At 42.1% G+C, this 20,333-nt stretch overlaps 1 protein-coding gene across 1 annotated transcript in view; it reads left to right on the top strand.

Annotated features, from left to right (window-relative positions):
- The window catches only part of LAPTM4B (lysosomal protein transmembrane 4 beta), a 59,176-nt gene that overhangs the window by 24,156 nt on the left and 14,687 nt on the right, over positions 1–20,333 (top strand). The window contains exons 3-6 of the mRNA XM_063172012.1: positions 639–712; positions 1,314–1,436; positions 9,250–9,348; positions 15,838–15,933. Coding sequence (XP_063028082.1) covers positions 639–712; positions 1,314–1,436; positions 9,250–9,348; positions 15,838–15,933 — 392 coding nt within the window. The remainder of the gene's footprint in view (positions 1–638; positions 713–1,313; positions 1,437–9,249; positions 9,349–15,837; positions 15,934–20,333) is intronic.

The raw sequence follows: 20,333 nt of genomic DNA, 5'->3' as shown, positions 1-20,333 counted from the left end.
AGTAGAATAAAAAGATAGGAGTCCTGTAATTTGTCCAATCAAAGCTTTAAAAAATAGAGTGTTTTTCTTCCTTTATGCTTTACCTTTCCTGACAATTATACATTTCCATTAATAAATACATCTCTGTAGTATTATTGGTTGAAATGAAATTTTTCAAGATGTTATTTCTGCTAAGATGACTTTATCTGCCAGTTTTGCTCCTTTTACAGTATAGAGATATATGAGCAATGGTATCAAGCTGTTGGTGAGGAAGCAGTCTGGAATGCAGAAAAGCAGACACATTCTCACTACAGATATCAGCACCACGAGTAAAACAGTCCTGTCAAAACTGCTCCTGAGTTTTGAAAATCCATAGAAAAACCAGACCATTCATCTCCATGGTCTTATAGAGGCTGTAGTGGTTTGCACAGTGTCAGTGTAAGTGCCAGCACTTGAACAGATAGAAGCACTGTCTGTGCTTCTTGTATTTAGGAGGTTCCCCACAAAAGCCAGAGATTTCCTCCAGCAATGCCTGAACAATGCGCCTGACTCCATCTCCACCCTGCATTTGAGATGCTCTGCGCAAAGGAGGTGGTAAAATAACTGAACCAAGCTCTGAATTTGCCTTCAATCATTGATGTGTCATGTCTCTTTTCCAGATATGTGCATTGCCACTGCAATTTCTCTCCTCATGATTCTGATCTGTGCAATGGCTACATATGGTGCATATAAGGTAATTCATTACATTTGATAATTCATTACATTTGGGGAGACACGAATAAAGTGAACCACACAACTCCATAGAAACAAAATTAAGAAAACTCTTTTCTAACAATTGCTTTTTTACTTGCTTAGCTGAAAATTGGGAGAGGGAAAAGAAGTTGAAGAGGCAGCAGAACTGATTGCTTGGATCAGTGGTACCCCAGGGCCCCCTGCTGCAGTTGTGTTGATTGTCTGCAGTTTCAAATATGAGTGAGCTCTGGGCAAATGGTGAATTGAGAGAACTGAATCTTGTACCTATCAAAGTTAAGGGAATTCTTCCCATTGACCTCCCAAGCTTGTGGTTTGTTCCAACATTAATCCTATTAATTAGAAAGGAAAAGTATTGTGTGGTTTCTGAATCTCCTAATGCAGCGAGTTGTGGGAGTTGCACTGCACATATGACTGCGGTAAAGCTGCCAAATTGCCTTGGCCAAACCTCTTGGCTGAATGTCATATTTCGTTTAGCTGATTTAATACTCCATAATGTCAAATATTTCTTAGATTCCTCTAGAAAGACATATTCCTCTATTTTAACTTATGGCTGATGAGTTTCTAATTTATTTCCTTTTTAGCAACATGCAGCTTGGATCATCCCTTTCTTCTGTTACCAGATCTTTGACTTTGCCCTCAACACGTTGGTTGCCATCAGCGTGCTCGTCTATCCCAGCACAATTCAGGACTACCTCCGCCAGCTGGTAAATCACTTCATCTTCACAGACCTCTGGGGGCTTTGGGGGGAAAAACCTCTATACGGTGGAGTTTCTGCCCTGTATTTCTGGCCAGTGATATCCTTCTCATACAGTCCTTGAGAAGTTCTTTCAGTCCTTGCCAGACTGAATTCAACATCCTTGCAAGGCTACATTAGTAACTTACTACAATATTTGTGAAAAGCTCAGAAGTTTTGCAATGATATGAAAGCTCTAGCACCATTCATTTAGAGTGAGACTCATATTGCAAGACTTGGATGATGAATAATTGCTTTTGCATTCAGAGTTATTGTATTCATATATGGCTTATTTTTGGTACTCTTTCAAGGATATTTTATTGCTCCTTTTAATTTATTTGGTAGCTATAACACATTTAATTAGGCAGGAGTTTGATTGAGTGTAGGTTTGGTTTTGCTAGAAAATATTTTGGATTCTGTCCTAGGGATATTTAGAGTCTCCCTTCTCATTCTGCCTTGAAAAACATCCATGGCCAGTATTGCATAAGTGTAGAGGATATGATCACAACCCCCAAAAGCAAAGACAAGAGCCCACCAGCCTCTGTCTCATCACAGGAGCACATCCCCCATCCAGCAGGGTTCACGTGGAGTCACAGAGCCTCTGGAGAAGCCAGTGCTGCAAATGTCTCTGAAAATCTGCCTTGAGAGCCTGAATACAGATTAGCTTGGCTGTGAACTTTGTTGTGTAGATGGAAAGCTGGCCAGTATAAATAACAGGTAATGAGAACCAGCAGGCAGATAAGTAGCCACACAAATCTGCAGCAAGAGGCAATGTGTCATGCCAGTGAGAGCTGGGATGTATCAGGAGCCTGTTATCCTTCATCTTACTTAACACCCACCTGCATTCACAGCTGATGTTGCATTGGAAGAGAAGCAGAGGCATAAATCAAAAGGTTCTCAGAGATATGAGTGGAAAAGAGCAAATTACAGCCATGGTTTGGGAGTGCTACAGCTGGCACTGCCACTTCTGGAGCCTTGCTGCTTGTCCTTTGCCTACAGACCCTTGTTGCTGCATCGGTGCCAGCCCTGCTCTTCTGGCAGCACGAGCATCTGTGTGGCTGCAGAGCTCTCCCCCCTCCTAGAGCATGAGTTGTAACCAGATTTTACTCAGTCTTGGTCACTGTGCAAGAACTTGATGGGGACAAAAACAGGCTGGTCAATGTTCACTTAAAAGCCTCTGCTCTTCTGCTGAAAATCTGGTGCTGCATTTGGAGCTGACTCACTGGAAGGGCAAAGACCAGCTGTTCCTCTTGAAATGTGTGCTAAAAATCCCTTTATTTCCTTGCAGATAAAAAAAATAACAGGTCCTTCTGTAGCAGAAATAGAAAGAGCAGGTTTTGGAAGGGATTTGGTGCAGCACGGCACTCTGTGATCTGTACTGCTGCTCTGGAGTGCCGAATCTTTGGTTGCATACATCTTTGTCTTGCTGTTGTAAATCATATTCTGGACTGATAATGAAATGCCATAGGTCTTCAGGAGTGCTAAACTGTCAGTGCTCCAAAGGGCAAGGGGGATTTCCAGGATAATTATAGGCTGATTAGCCTGACATTGCTACCAAGCAGAATATTAACAGAAGGGCTGGGGCTGAGAGGACAGTCAATTGATAATGGATTAGACCAGAAAAAATTTATTAATGACTGCCAGCACAGTTTCATGGGAAATCAGTCCTGCAGGCAAGCTCATTTTCCTTCACTGACAAGATTACTGACTCCATCAATAAAGATGGGCAGGGGTATAATGGGCTTGATGAGATGTTTGGCTTTGCAGCATGATGCTCAGAGCAACAATAAAGCACCAGATCAATACAGGATGTATCACATGGATTAGGAGAGGGTTGCTGGCACACTGCACAGGGCGGTGGTCAAGCTGACCATCTGCCAGTGAGTTTCTGTTTTCAGTAGAGGAAGGTCTCCAGCAATCAGCAGTAGATTTCATGCTCCTCCTGACTTCCATTAATAATGTTGGACCCCAAGAGGCACTTCACAAAAGCTGATGTCAGCCATGGGAGAGCTTCTCCAGGCTCATTGTCTGGAGGGATTGAGTCCTTTGGTGGGAGGCTTTGAGCAGGAATATAATCTGGCTGTTCTGTGTCATCCTCTGGAAGCCCCTCCCCTGCATTGCCCAGAGTGAGCACAGCTCTGCATCTCCCAGTGGCAGCACTTGTGACTTTTCCCAGCAGATTCACTTCTAATGAAACCCGTGGCTGACACTGAGCTGGACTGCCTGAGAACTTGAGCTCAACCACCAATCTCAGTTGCTACAGAGATTAATGACAAGGAATGTAAAGGCCTGAGCAATACAGATGAGCATACAGTTTGACAACTGTGCCTGGGATGCAGTGACCCTGTAAGCAGCCTAGGGATTTAAATGCCAAAACTAGAGTCCCTAGGTTGTTTTGCTGTTTGCAAAAATTGCTCTTGGGATTTGTGGACAGAAAAAAGAGCAATTAATAGTAAGGGAGAAGAGGCTTCCCTTCTCTGTCGGTAGTGTGGATTTCCTTCATCTATTTTTGGAGACTGATTGTAAAAAAACAATGCTTGCAAGTCAGAGAACATACAGAAAAGTCCCTTTGAATAAACTATATAAAAGCTGGATATTTTGTAGTATGATGAGAGACAATCAGCTTTTCCTGCTTCATTTACTGAGAAAGAAGACCAAGAGGTAGTGCCATTAGAGCTTTCATATGCAAAATAATGAGGTATTAAAATGCTGTTTAAATTAGATGTAAGGCATAATGCTAATGAGCGGCTGGAAGCTAGTTCAAGTTAAGTTCATTTAGAAACAAGGATTAGTTTGTATTTTATCATTTATGCTGGAGGTTAGTGATGGGGAAAAACTACCAAGAGCTGTGATGAATTTTGAACAGTTAATGTCACCTGTTCAAAAAAGTTTTGAAACTGTTCTGCATCTACTTTGAAGCTGATTATGCCTCCTGTGTCTTGGGTGATGTGGCTCAACTGGAGGCCCTTGTCCCTTTACCTGGAAGGGCTGCATCTGTTGGCATAAGGTTGTTACATTTGGTTCAGAGTAGGTACATCTGTCTGAGTGGGCAGGAGCAGAGGGGAGATGTGAAGGGCACATCCACCCTTACCCTATACTCAGATATGGGACAAGGTGAAAATCAATGCAGGCAATTACACCGTGAAAGCAGGGCCTTTCGGGTGTGATCCCTCCCGATGGTTTGCAAACCCCAAGCCCTGGGGTTGTCTTGCCCTCACCCCTTTGCAGTGGTCTGCCAGGGTAGGCAGGAACGAGGATTGTGTTTCTTCCTGGCATTCTTACAGTTTCTGTTCCTCTAAAACTGCTTTGCACTGGGGAAATGGTATTTTAGGGGACACAGCTCCATAAGGTAAATGAAAAATCCCAACTGTTCTTCAAATCCATTATGGAATATCTGGAAGAAAGTTTGCATTTGGTAGCAGAATACATTTAGCAGTCTCAGAAGAACTTTTTGTTTGCTCTAAGGTGAGAAAAACCCTGTTTCTTTAACCATTTCTACTTTACTACTATCTGATATTGTTATACAGTTACTTTGGTATCATACTATGGTTACTTTTACATCTGCCAGCTGTCAGTGTGTGGGTGATGAGTTACAGCTGCTGTGAAACTCTCCATGTACTGTTAGCAAGATGATGATCACATATCAATGAGCTGGTCAGGGCCACAGCTGAAAGTGTTGCAGTAGTGCTCGCAGGGTGTTTGGTAACATCAGTCTGTACTGGCTGCTTCTCTGGAAACTTCTTGTTGCCTTTTGATACCCAGCTGCACTCAGGTGTGCGACTTAATTGCCATGGATTGCAGGAGCATCTTAGCCTGAAGGGTCATGTAAAATCAGTCAATGTTACAAGTTTTGAATTTATTAAGTTTTGTGGTCATGTGATCAAAGTTTCTAAGAGTTACACTGGATATTTTGGTCATTATCATTGTCATGTAAAAAGCAAAAACTTTTGCATACAGCAAATTCAGCATATGTAAAATAAAAATAATTTAGTTCTTGCTCTAAGCAGAGGTCTAAAGCAGTTTGACCTAAAGCACATTTCTTTTGTTTAACCCCACTAAATCTTTGATATATTGGCATTTTAAAGCCTTCCAATTAAACACTTCATCTTCTGTCATCTGATAACAGCATATGAAATGATTGAAGCACAGGTGCAGAACAGGCTGGTCTGCAACTGAGTTATGCAAACTTTTTTCTAATCAAAATGCAGGACTATGACCGTTCATCTAAACAAAATTTCAAAGTATATTAAGTAACTTTACTGTGGGATTGCCTACAATGCTGCTGCCTAACAATTCAGTTGGTATTAGTCATGCTTTTAAATTTATGGAGAAATGTCTAGAGGACATAAAAGAGAATAACCTAAACAAATTTTCCCTATAAATTAAAGCTTAAACCCAAAATATCCTTTCTGACTTTTTTAATGCCATTTTATAATTCCAAAGAAGTACCACTAACTTCATAGCAGAGCTTTACAAATTCTACAGAAACATTGCTGTTTTCTTTCAATGTTGTAAGTTTCAATACTTGTAGGATTGTAACTTGGAATGACAATCCACACACTGTATTTTAAAGTGGATTTTTTGTGATCCAAGGGGAAGTAAGACATGAAAGGTCATGCAAGCAGGCTGAGGAAATGAGAAATGGCTTTAGCCTTTGTCATTTTATTCTTTTTGTGCATTTGTATGATACCAATGCAGCAGAAATGTACTTTCCGTGGACATTTTAGAGTCTTTTAAAGTGTCTAATAGGGCTTTGATATGCATAAGCAGTATTTTTTTAATTAGAAGTGTATCAGGTATATTATTATGCACACAGCCCTCTCCATATCCATGACAAGGTTATAAATGACACTTTAATTACAACTTTAGCTTGCCAGTGCAACACCATTGCAATTACCTTTTGTTTGTATAGAAAATTTCATCATGTTCTGCTCCAAAGTCACTCCTGTATTTCCAATGATAGGCTTAGTTTTTCCCACCCAGATGTATTTCAGTCACAGCTTCATCAAGCCTTGCACAACATCTGACACTGATCTTTTTCCAGAAGTTTCAGCACCGAGCCTGGTGCTGGAATCTTCTCAGCAGTAGGATTTCAGCTACTGGTCTTCCCACAGGAGAGCAAACTCCCAAGACAGGAGCAGAATTTCTTTTCCCACCTCATGTATCCACATCAATATTTAAATTCATCATTGCAGTCAGTGAAGACCAGTGGTCTGATTCATCTGAACCACTCTTGGTACCTGTTTTTCTGTGGGAATTCATGAGATTTTGGGAACAGTTGCAGCCATGGGATGGGACCCCAAGGGCTGCCTAATGGCACCAGTTCCAGTGTGGTCCCTGTACCGTGTGAGACTGGAGCCCCTGAGATGCTTCCTACCATCTTTCCTGATTCTTTGCCAAAGGTTCAGGTATCATAAATTGGTTTTCCTACAGCACTGGAGGGGTTTGTAGCTGGGATTTAAGATCAGACTGCTCATAGGCTGGCCCAGCCCAGTTAGCAAAAAAAGCCAAAGGGGTTTCTTCCATGCTGACCCAGTGCTCCTGGGCTATCCATCAGAGAACTGAAAGCTTTGTCTCCCACATAGGAAGCCTGGAAGCCCCAGAAGAGACTGACTTTCATTTTCACATCCTGCACCAAGATCTCCCTGGCACCTGTGTGTGGGGATGACCATGGCATGGGTGCAGCACCCACCTGCCTTGCTGGGGCTGCCTACACCTCTCATCTCTTCATCTCTCAGGACAGAGAGTCAGAAAGCTGAGCCTGAAGGGGACAAACCTCAGTGTTTGTTCCTCATGTGCTCTCCTGGCTTTGCTGAAATATTTGATGAAACACTGGTGCTGGTATAAGGGAAGAACACCATGGCCCAGACTTGACCAGGGATCATGGCTCCAGCAGATGTTCCTGATTTTCAAGCAGGAAAATTTCTTGGTCATTTGCCTGCCCTCCTCTCGCCCCCGTGCAAAGCCCTTTTGAGCTGATGTTTAGAAACAGCCATTAGATTATGGTCAAAAACACAGCATGCAGTCATCCAGTCTTTGACCAGTGACTGGTTCCCAAAAACCAGGTTCTTCTTTGAGAACCAAAGTCTTAATAGGAATTTTTTATTATATTCACAAACTATTTTGACTGTTTTTCTAATGGTAGATCAGTACTGAAAAAATCATTTGGATACAGATTTACTGTAACTGTCCTTAACTGACTGGACTTTCTACCTTCCTAACTTATGGTGTCTCTTCTGCAAACAGGAGGGCAGGTTGGGGCATTAATACTTAAATTTTATGCATATAAAGTTTTTGTTTAATTTTTAAGTGCATTGTTTCTTTGCATATACTCTTGCTTTCTTGGTCTCTGGGTGACTGCATCCACTATATTTAGAATAACCTTCTGTGGGAAAAAAAAAGCAGTAACTTATTGAATTATAGCAAGCTAGTTCCCTACAAAAGCTCTACCTCAACAAAGAAGATAACATGATAAAAACTTCAGTCATGGAATTCAGCAGAGGAACAGAAACATTGCTGTCAAGAAGTGGAAAATGTGCTTATGTAACATCTAGCTGCAAATGGTTACAGCTGCTGTTGATGTTAACCACTCTGAACAGTTCATGGAAGTGCTAAATAAAGAGCTATTCTCAGTAGCAGCTGTCCAAAAAAAAGATAATTTCCTGGTGCACTGGGCTGAGTGCTGGAATAAGGGTTATTAAGGGGTTACTCTGGATTTACACCATCATTGCCAAGAATACAGTTGTAGCTCGGTCTGGTTAATTGTCCTGACAAGGATGCAGAGCTGGCCTGGTTAAGTAATTAGACCTGTAAGGGAACAGGGAATTGTGGAAGGAACTATTGCATTCAGATATAATGAGCTACTGTTGCAGTGGAGTTATCTTTTGTGGAGAACAGCTCTGTCTGTGAACAATGGTTTATTCTAACTGAAACAGGAACTTGTATCTTGCAGTATTTCAGAATTATTTGGAACATTCTTTTCAAAGGGCTTGGAATTTTAAGCAATAAAAAAATACAGTAAAACATTTTTAGGAGCTGTTTTTCAGTCACTGATCCTAAAGTGTTTCACAGCTCTAAATCACTAGAGCCTGTGCTAAGCAGGAAGATTCATTTTGTCACTTCTATTTCATGTATGTGGTAAGAGAAGGGCCTGGGGCAGATTTCCACATTTCAACTTGAAATCATGAGGTGGCCCCGTGTAGGACCCATGACTCCATGGGGCACACACTTGGCAGCACTAACATGTGCTCCTACTGAAGTACTTCAAATTTAGCCAAAATAAGATGGAGTAGAATAGATTCAAGGTACTTTGAAATGTCATAAAATATTAGGTGAAAGGATTATGCTGTCCAGTTTTTCCTGCTTTGATATTCTGGAAAGAGCTGCCATTGTTCTTTGGCAACCAGTGTCAGTGTAATGATTACTCAGTGAGTATGAGATTTGCTTGCCATTTCCCATGGTGGAAGATTTCCTGCTGCAAAGCTCTCAGACTTCTGCTAGTTTGTGTCAGATACAAACCCAGTGTGCACAGAGGAAGAGAGAGCCCACACCACATCCAAAGCAACAAGCAAATCCCTGAGCCCTCCAGGGAGCCTTTGGCAGCTGTGTTCACAGTGCCTGCTGTAGCCACACTTACTGAAACTGGTTGTTGGTGGGGAGAGCTCCAGATTTAGTGGATCACAGAAAGCTTTGTAAGCTGTTAATTATAGAGTGCTCTAGTTGAATGGCTCTTAAATGACTTCTGAGATTGACTCACAGTGTTTTGCTTGTTTTTGCTTACACAGCCCAACAATTTTCCCTACAAGGAAGAGATTATGTCTGTGAACCCTACATGTCTGGTTGTGATTATCCTCCTTTTCATAAGTATTATTTTGGCTTTTAAGGTAAGTGCACTGCTGTGTATAAAGTCCACTTCTGGTCATGGGTGGAATGTCCCTTGCTGGGAGTCTGTCTTTAGAAGAGTTCTGGGTAACTACACCCCCAGCAGCCTGATACCTATAGGAAACAGGGTTATAGACATGTGAAAAAGTTGTGAAAAATCTCAAAGGCAAACACAAGGACATGTAGTCCACAATGGGGAAGTGTGATTCTTGTAGGAGGAACTCATGGCTTATGAATCCTTTGAAGCAGTGGACAAGGGAGAACCTGTTGAAACAGACTTCTTGTTTTCTCAGAATGTGTTTGGCAGCGTGTCTTGTGAAAAACTTTAAAAATCACCCTAAAATGTGTAGGGAGAAGAGAAAAGGTCACATCACTGACTGTAGCTAGGGAATAAAGATAAATTATCAGTCTTTCCAACACTGTGACCCATGCAGTTCAGTGCATTCATAAGAGATCTGGGAAGGTGAAGGAACTCTAGCAACGTTTTCTTGCAGTGTCATTCAAAATGGGGAAAATAATTAGTCAAGAAATCTTTGCAGGAGAATCTCATGGGATGGACTGACTGAACAAGGAAATGGTAGAGAAACTCAGTGGTAAAAAATTCTAAGTAGTGGGCACTGAGGAAGGATGCTCTTGTTTCACAAACACTGCTGTGGGCTCTGAAGTAAGAATGACCACTATAAAAGGGACCTTGTAGCTGTTACAGATAGACCCATGAAAATATTAGCTTAGCTCATTTCTGGTCAAACAAGTAAATCAAAAGCTAAGAATATTAAGAAAGGAATGGAAAAACCAAAAATATAAATTGTGTAATTTCTTAGCGAGTTCTGATGCCCACCATCTCTGGAAGCATGATTTCCCTTCTGGTGGGTGCCCTGTCTCAGAAAGAATTCTGTAGAGCAGGTAAATAAATCAAAGGAATCTCTCCTGGGAAGAGCACCATAAAGAACTGTCAGACCTGGCAACAGAAGGACACAGGGAATGAGAATTTATTTGCAAACCTAGTGGGTGAGAGGCCTGCAGGTGGCAGGTACCAGGCAAAGAGGAGATGTAGCATTCCCAGAGCAGCTGGAAAGGGCTCATGTGAAACCACCACATCCAGGTTGACTGTCCAGTGCAGCAGACTCATCCTGCTGTGGGTCAGAAGTTCAAAAGGAGCTCAGAATAAGATCAGACAAATTAATGTAGGAAAAACAATCACCTGTGGCTCCTACTAGTACCCTGAGCACTGGATCTCTTGTAAAATATGCTGGTGTGTTTGCCCTTTTCTTGCAGCCTTCTATGAGTTTCTCACAGCACAGTGCTGCTGGTTTTGTATTTCTTGTGTGGGACTTTATTTCAGATTAGTCTTGCTCTCTCTGCAAAGTAGTTTTGCATTAGATTAGAGAAGTCCCAAAGAGTCACGGTGACACCAAAGGTGCTGCTTCCAGACAATGCATATGACATATACAGGGAACGTTACTGTGGCAAAAGAGGTAGATGAGGTTATTGAAGCTACTTCAAAATTGGGGAAAGAAACCCAACAGCTAGGGTGTATTAAAGTGCTGTTGGAAGCTGTGCTCACTCCTCTGCTGTGATTCAGCAATAGAGTTCAGCTTTCTGGCCTTATATGTTCACAACCATACAGCTGATTTTATTTGCACTTCTAAGAAATATGTGTGAATTTAATAAATCCATAGATTTTTGAGGTTCCACAGGGAATGTGCTCTGTGATGCAACCAACAGCTTGATTTTACCCCATGTGGGTCTGGTGTTTCATTGACTAAGTATGTCAATAAAGCTTCAAGCTTATTTTAAAAAAAAAGGCAACTAAAATTGGAATGGCAAAAATGCTTACTACAGAGACAAGAAACCTAAGAAATTAATAGTGCCAAAGACTCATTTTGTTTTTAAGCGGTAAAACATGTTTTATCCAAGAGTGTATGTGGCTTATATAATGCTCATTCTAGCAATGTATTATCATATAAATGAGTCACAAAATATGTGACTTACACAGAAACATATGCTAAAGTTCAGTTAGCATTTTCATTTGAATTTCTTGTGTTTCCAGAAGAGCTGCTATGCAGATTTACAGAATCTGCTCCATCAAATAAAAGCTGAACACACACAGATGCATCACATTTCATCTCTGATAGACTTAACAGATGGTACCACATTTATGTATTGAAACTGGAAAGGTACTGTGTATAAAAAAATATGCCTCCTCTCCCTCTGGAGTTCAACTAGAAATAGGGAGAGGAACCAAAACATTGTGACCTAGGAAAAACTACAGTAGGAAAAGCTGCATTCAACTGGCAGGAAATACTAAACAGAATCACCTAATTCCTCAGAAGTATTTGGTATTATGACACTTTTGGTTTGGGTGAAGCTACACTCAGAGAAGAACACTGCTGAGCAGAAAGCAAGATTATGCAGTATTAGATGCTGGTTTGTGTTTTGCAGTCATGGGTTTGTGAACATGAGAGGGTGGTAAGAAAGCTAACCACACACAAGCATTTGCCTTTTTAGTCCTTATAATTTACTTGCATCTGAAGCACCTAATGGGAATTTCAGGTGGTTTCACACAGAACACTTTTCAGAGTAGACCAAAGTACATTATTCCATTCACTGTATTTGTCTAGAAACTGAACTGGAGTTGCATACCATGAAACATAGATACTTCATTTCTGGCTGAGGAAGGACATCCATCAGCACAAATGTATTTATATGTGCATTTGTATACACAGGACTTCAAGTTGCATATAGCCAACACTGTGACTTTTGAGTTGTGTCCTCTGCAGTTGGTTTGGACTTTTGAGTCGTGTCCTCTCAGCTCTCCCAGATTCTGAGACAGGACAATTGAGGCTTCAATGAGCCAGATTAAACCTTTCCCCAGGCTGCCCCAAGCACTCTGCAGCTTCAGAGTATGGGCTGTTCCTTGGCATTTCTCTTTCTGAACAGTAGGTAGGAAGAGGTAGCTGCCAGTGTGATGTGTTCTCATAATATGCCTGTAAGATGCATCTCCAAGGTACTGAGCCCAGAGGTGAGACCACTCTGCATGTCCTGGTGTCCTCAGCAGATGGGAAAAGATAAGAATGAAGTTCTGTGTTCTCTCTGAGAGATTTGGGTGAATGCCCTCAGTCCAAGGGCATTCTTCCTGGCAGGGGGAGAGCCTGCAACACATCACCTGGCATCTGCTGCCTTCCTGCAGGGCTGTTGGGCAGCACCTGGGACCATGAACACAGCCCCAAGAGCCCAGCTCTGGTCCCCACTCCCAGGAATGCCAGTACATAGCCATGAGGCTGTCACCTGTTCCACAAAGGCCTAGGACAAGTCCCAGCGCTGATGATGACAGGATAGTTATGGGAGACTCGTCTCTAAAACAGGAATCAGTTGCTTAAAATTGCATACCTCAGTGTGTGTGACTGTTAGCCAACAGCCGATGTCCTGGCCCTGTAAGATGCCATATAAAGTGTTGCAGTGGTTTGGTTTAATACTAATTCTTTCCAATTACAGCATTTCTTTCAGTTCTAAGCAGTTGTTCTTATACAACCCTTTTAAACTCACAAGATACACATTCTAGTGTGCTGAGAAGATAAATTTAATTCCAGATTTTATCAGCACAGCAACCCATTGTTTCTCTCTCTGTAACACCAACATGGGAAATACATGTGGTCAACTGGTCTTCCATTAGCATAATTTGAAATCTTTGTATAAGTTTCAGTTTGTGTAGAGATCTTTATCTCATTTTCACCAGTGACTGAAGCCCATCTCAGCTCTGTAAACAGAAAAATCAAAGCAGCTGGGCAGTCAAAGGGGATTCAGTGCAGGCAGCTACTAACCTGAGGGGGCTCTCTTGGGTCTGTGGCGTTCACCCTGCACTTGCTGCCAGTGAGGGGTTACCCAGAGGGCTGCTGGCACCCAGATCAGCACAGACTTTCCCTTGCTGTGTTGCAAGAAGCAGCGCAATACAACAACCTCTAATTTCCACAAAGATGCTGGTCAGTCTTCTGGTCAGGCATCTGATGAGCACAGGTCTGCAGTTCATTTCTGTTGTTATGCAGCTTAACAGGTGAGTCAGCAACTGCAACAGTGAGAGACAGGGTGACAAAGTTGTGTGAGTTTCAGATCCTTAGGGTCTCAAGTAATTTCCCACCATCCAAAGGGGAGGACTAAAAGCTGGCTAGAAATAGGCACAGTGCCTGTTTCTACATTCAGTCTTTTTACTCACCTGTCCTTTCTGGTGGTGGCTGCTTGGGGCTGCCTCCCCCAAAAGGTGTCACTGTCTGTCACCAGTCTGTGCTGTGGTAAGCAGGAGATCCACTCAGGGGATTAGGGAGGCCTTTAATCTAGGGCCAATTTCAAATGTGAACATTAGTCTTCTGAGATAAAAATCAATATATTTATATACTGTGTGTCCAGCCACACATTTTAAAGCAGTATTAGAAACCTCAGCCAAGTCTTTCAGGAAAGTAAATTGGTAACTGAATCAGGAGCCCCATTTAACAGTGCAGCAGTATTGGTAGAAAATAATTAGTAGGAATGAGCTAAATAAAGTTCCAGGTTGAGGAAAACAAGTCATGGTTTGCAGGCCAGCAGCACATGGCCAGAGCACTTGGACAGGGACATTCTCTGAGCTGCTGCCACTCTCTGCCCTATGCTGGTCAGTGTCTCAGGGCCAGTTCCTTGGTGTGAGCTGGCTGATGACCTCCTTAATTCAAGGAACATACCTCACCCAGTGAGAGACAGCCTGTGCATGCAGAACTAGGGTTTAGAGCTGGGAAAGCTGTAGAGGTTCATTGTGGGGTTAAGTGTGTTTTATTCACCACATGGAATGAGAGCATTAAAAAATAAATCTCCCACTTGCTTCTCCCTGAGAGGATTGTATTATCCAAAACAGGGCTTCCATCACTCTGGATTTTGACAGAAGGGGTATAGAAATAGTTTTGCAAATAGGTAGGCTTAATGTAAAGGGTTTCTTATATAGACAGGCTGTGTCCCCACAGAAGTGTACTATATTCAGTCTCTGTTCTGCATTGCCTCTTATGCCTTTCCCAGGCTATAGTGTCTGAGCACTGAAAGCTGCTGAACTACTTATTACCACTTTAAATTAACAATGACATTTTACTTAATTCTGGAAGAGATGCAGTTCTCCATGTGTGTGCCTTTACTTGTTTCAGTAGCCTGGGGTGGGATTGCACAGCCCACAGCTTGGTCTGCAGAGCCTGTCTAATCTTCCCTTGGGGTTTAGCTCATTCCAGAAGCCTTTTGCTCTCTCCATTTGATGGCCAAAATTATTGTCAAAGTCTGCAACAGCTGTAAGTCAATCCAGGGTCTGTAAGGTGCTGTGAAAAAAGAGGAAGCAAATTTACCAGATTTTAGCCAGCCCTGGTGGAAAAAAACCTTCCTGATTTGCAAGCAAGCCATGAGTGAATCACGTGGCATCCTGAAAAACACAGCTCATGTGTGTCAGCTCTGGAGACAGAGGAAGCACAGGGCAGCTCAAAGGGATAAGAGGCTTTTGGAAGGCCATCAGTGCGAGTCACAAAAGTATGACTCACTCAGTGAGACACACATGCAAATTCAGTGCTGGCAGTTTAATCTACATGTGTTAGGTTTATGGAAGAATTTCTGTGCAGACCCATTAAGTAAAAATATAAGTTGGGCACTATCAAAACACAAAGTTCTCCTCATCACCATCATGTGTGATTATATGAATGTCTTGGTTTGAAAGAAAACAAAAGTAAAACCCTAGCCTCCAACAATGGGAAGCAGAAAGCTCCAGAGAGAACTGCTTTGGTCCTGCCAGCTGTGTTACTGACATCCTGTGGATCTGACTCCAGCTCCTCCACATCTTCCTGCCTCTTATCTTCCTTCCAGGCACTTTGCTCATCTCTGCTACTCAGACTAAAATCTCTCCTGCTCAGGAATGAGGTGGTGGCTATTCTGCCCAACCAGTTAAAAAAGTGGAGACAACTAATTGTTTGACAGGAAGCAGCACTACCCAAGCTCCAAGAACAAAAGCAGTGAAGTTTATGATCTTGCAGTAGGTTTATTGCTGCTGTTACTGGAGGTTTTTTTTTACACTGGGAAAAAAAAAAAAAACACCAGTATTTTTAACAATGTTTAAAATGTCAGGAATAACTTCAGATGTCAATAAAAGCTTTTACTTTGGCAATTTTCTCTAGTCAGGCAAGAATACCAAGACCCCAGACCATTCCAGTCACATGGAATCCATTGATTAATAAGCTCCCTTTATATATTGAAAGCCACCATAAGGTGTCCCCAGAACCTTCCCAATTCCAAAGAACCCCAATGCCATCAGTATGGGGAATGACACTGGATTACTCGCAGAGCCCCCAGGCATTCTCACAGTCACTGCAACCAGGGAAGCAACTGCCCCAAGCTTCTATCATGCTGATGTTCATGTTTATAAATAATGGAAATGCTCTATCAGAAAAGCATGCATGGTTTATTTTCTGCACAGAGTAATAAATCCCTTTTCTTTGCAGGGGTACTTGATAAGCTGTGTGTGGAACTGTTACCGATACATCAATGGCAGAAACAACTCGGATGTGCTGGTGTACATCACCACCAATGACACTGCGGTAAGGATCTTACATGGCAAACATGTCTGTACTATCATGCATTTAAAGGCTTTATTTTCTGTTTCTGACTCTTTATTTTACTACTTTAATTCCTTTGGCAGTCCTCATCTGTTGATGATGTTTGGACTTGAAACTCAGGGGACTAGCATGCAGTGGTTGCAAATCGCATTTATTGCTAAAACGCTGGTTTTATTTTATGCATATTATCTGTTAAAGAATCTGTGTTAATCATAAACTACAGTTTATCTTGTGGTCCCAGGAATGACCTCCAGTTCTGAGCTCTCCAGCTGTGTGATGATCTGGACTGTGGAGGGACTGATTGGGACTCAAGGATGCCATGGTCTACACCTGCTGTGAAATTCTGATTTATCTATAGAAACTGTGATTTAGGACACTTAACATCTGGTGTAGTGCTTTACAAACTCACAGAGAAGAGCTAAAAGGCAGCAGAAGTTCAGTGATTCATTTCCCAGTGCATGATGGGGTTTGTATGGTAAGGAGACCAAATGAAACAAAGATCGACATGAAAGAAAATAATAAACAGATTTTAACCTCAAAGAATGGAAGGCATAGGTTCACTTTTTAGTAGTTTAGTGCTTACATGCACATGTGCAAGACATGATTGCTAAGCTTTTTGCAGAAGGCACTGAAGGACTATGGGAAGAAGGGGTCTCTGGAAAAGAGCCAGTTCTGTTTGCAGTGGTTTTACCATGGAGCTGCTCAGTTCCACCCGGGGGCTCTGTGCCCGAGCAGCCCCTGGGGTGAGCCAGGGCTGATGGAACAAGGCTCTTTACACCATTTACACAACAGAATGAGAGCAGCACAAACTTGGTCCTCTGGATCATCTGGGTGAAATCCCAGGACTGCCTTGCTCAGGTTTTCCTAACTGTGGGTGGTCTCCACACACTGAGGTTTTAGACTGTCAGCTGTAATCCTTTGGAATGAGTGATTCCCATGCAGCCACAAGGGCTTAGTAAACCATCACTACTTTTACATGAAATATGTAACTCTTGCATAGTTATTTGTCTTCTGTACCTGAAGCTTCAAGAAAAACATAAGAAGTTTTACAGACCATGATCATGGCTGGCAACCAGGACATTTAAATATAAAAACATGGATTTATTGAGAGCTAAGAAGTATTACTATTTTCTTTACTGGAATCTACTTTGGATAAACCCAGGAATTTAATGTGAAATGATTTTAATAGCTCTTTTGTTCAGCCTGTAGGTAGTTGTAACTCAGCTTCAAACACTGTTGACTCTACAACCCACAGAGCCAGCAGGCTCAGCAGTGAGAGAGCGTCAGCTGGATTATCTGAGAAACTCAACTTAGTTTTTAAAAGTTACATTAAAACCACCTGCTTCACTGCTGCCTTCATAAAGCAAAAGACTGTTTTTAGAGATGCCTGGCTACCAAAGCTCTTCTCAGTACTTTTGTATTTGGTAATAACCAAATGTTTCTGTGGGAAAAGGAAGCCCTTTTATCCCCTTCACAGATGACATGGACTGAGCCTTTAATTTAACTTTGCTTATCTTGCTCTTAGAAGACATCTAAAGCAAAAGCAGGTTGTGAGAAAGGTTGTGCATTCCTAGCTAGGGCTCTGACCATTGGACTCCTTTTCTTCCCCAGTATTTACACTTCTTTAATTTTAATAAGGTGAGAATCTGTTCCTGTAAGGTATGATGCATCTTTCTAAAGTTCAATAAGATGACATTAAATGAGAAAGAGATGTGTGGGAATTTATCAGCTAACCAGAAAAAAGTCACTGAAAATTTCCTCTTTGTGAGTACAGAAAGGCTCAGGAGGAAGGTAACAGGAGAGTTGCTAACAGCCTGAGTTTTGAATTTGAGGTGGAGGCAAGCTTCATTCAGACCCATGTCTGACTGCTTCTTTCTAGTCAGGGTGAGCACTTTCACCTTTAGGTGACATATTCCATATCCATCTCTTTCACATTGTTCCCTGACAAGCTCCATGGGCGCCCACCAGCACGGTGCACTCAGGGTTGTGATGGAGGAGCTGATGTGCTCCTGAGCAGCCTCTTTCTTTCTTCTGCTCTTTCTGAGCTTCAGAAGGAATGACAGTGTGTGGGGTTAAATCCCCATCATTCTCCACTGTGAGTCAGAAGACAGTTCTTCCCTCTGTTCACCCCTAATCACAGACTTAAGGAGATTTTCTTTCTCTGCATGTATGTCTGCATTCCGAAACATACACAAACCCCTCTCCACATGACCGTGAAAAAATACAGGCACAACACTGTTGGTCTAAAATGGCTTCAAAATGAAGCATGGAAGAAAAGGGCTTTGAAAGTGAAATACTGAGGGCCTCTGAGAGTTTAGAGCTCTTGAGGAAACCTTACAAAATTTTGAAATGCTGTGATAGGTCACCGCAGTCTGTGTAATTTATAATATTCTTCCAACATTCAAGTGTACTTTTGTATTAAAATGAAGGTTTTTCATTTTTATGAATGCTGGGAAACTTCTTTCAGCAGGGCTTCTTCATACCAATATGCCTTTAAATCATGAGATACAAGTTTCTTAACAAATATGAGTCAATCTCTGCCCTCTCTATTGAAATAAGTATGCCATTTTTAGAATCAAACCTGCTACCTGAATTCCAACAGAGCTGCAGGTCATACCTGCAGGGTATGTTCTCATCTTCAGGGATGTTTTTTGATATGTACTTGTCATCAGCAAGAATCTAAAAGAATCTGTACAAATGGAAGTAAAAATCTAAGTTTAAATATGAGGCTCGGTGTAATTGCTGCAGTTTAGAGTAAAAATGTTAAGTATTATGGATTCATAGAATCACAGAATGGTTTGGGTTGGAAGAGACCTTCAAGATCATTTAGTTCCAACCCCTGCCATGAGCAGTGACACCTTCCACTAGATCAGACTGCTCAAAGCCTCTTCCAACCTAGCTTGGAACACTTTTGGGAATGAGCCATCCACAGCTTCTCTGGGCAACCTGTTCCAATGTTTTCCCACCCTCTCAGTAAAGAATTTCTTCCTAATGTCTAATTTGCACCTACTCTCAGTTTAAAGCCATTCCCCCTTGTCCTATCACTACATGCTCTTATGAAAAGTTCCACTGCAGCTTTCTTGTGGACCCCCTTTAGATACTGGAAGGTGCTATAAGGTTTCCCTGGAGCCTCCTTTTCTCCATTTTTGTGGCCCTCCTTTGGATTGCCTCCTACAGGTCCTTGCCCTACTTATGATGAGACCCCCAGAGCTGGATGCTTTCTTCTTTATAGGAGGATTTTGTCTTAAACTCAATCCTGTAGTCTGAATTGCTTCATGCTGCCCATTTACTCTGTTGTTCTCAGCACAGAAATTTCCAGTTAGTTCCCCATGTCAAACTGGTTCTTATAAATAATGCTCATAGATCTGATCTGTAACTAACCTTTTATCAGCTACCAGATAATCTGATTTTTGTCACTCAGTTTAAGCCATCCTTTTTGCAAGTGTGCCATCTGGAGCAAACATCCCTCCTCCTGCTGCAGGCTGTGAATGGGAAACTCCTGCTGCCCACTGGGTGAGAGATCCTCCTTCTGTGACCTTTGATCAAAATTTGACACCACATGAATCTGCCTGGCTTGGCTCCATCAACAGGCTGTGTTATGACATGGGAGGGCCACATGATGCTGGGCAGGGAATGGCCTGGACCCCAGGCAGGGGGAAGATGTGACACTCATGCTCCTGAGGACCTGAGAATCCAGCTGTGTGCATTAGTCACAGCAGAGTCTCTTGGGAATATGGATCTCCTTCCTCCTAAGTGCTTTTCCAGTACTTCTCTCAGTTTCTGGAGATGTCTGTAGGAGGTTTTGGCATGGCAGTAAAGTAGCTGCCCTGCAGTAATCTGAGGATTGCTTGTCCCACTTTCCCAATCCATAGTAACCTGAGGATTGTTTTTTTCCCCTTTCCCAATCTGGGATTGCTTTCTCCTGCCACCTTCTCAAATGCACCATGGCTGAGGGTTGATTTTCCACACAAGTTTAAACTGTCACAGTAGTACCGTGGAAATGTTCATCCAGTTTGGAAAAATTGCCAGTGTAGAGGTGCAAAAGATAACCCAAAGTTAGACATTTGTTCTCTGGAGCAGTAGCAGCTCTATTGTGCCCTTGGACAGCCAGGGGATTTCAGTCTGTCTATTTTTAACTCTCACTGAAGCCAATCAATGGAAGTTTCATCTCCGGTCATGCTGCCAGTGGGGATAAAATGTAAAGCTGTAAATCTCTCTTCAAAGTGGGATTTAGATCTTTATGTGCTTTATAAAATCGCTTCAATAGATTTTATCTCACATACCCTTATCCACAATGGTTAATAAGTTACTTTTTAAAAAATGCAGATATATTCCCTCTGTGGACATGAACTCAACTAAGTAGCCTGCAATTAATTGGTCAG

The sequence above is a fragment of the Melospiza melodia genome, chromosome 1 (assembly GCF_035770615.1).
Source record: "Melospiza melodia melodia isolate bMelMel2 chromosome 1, bMelMel2.pri, whole genome shotgun sequence".
Classification (NCBI taxonomy): domain Eukaryota; kingdom Metazoa; phylum Chordata; class Aves; order Passeriformes; family Passerellidae; genus Melospiza; species Melospiza melodia.
The sequence above is the reverse complement of the archived record's forward strand: the minus strand, read 5'-3'. Positions and strand labels throughout refer to the sequence as shown.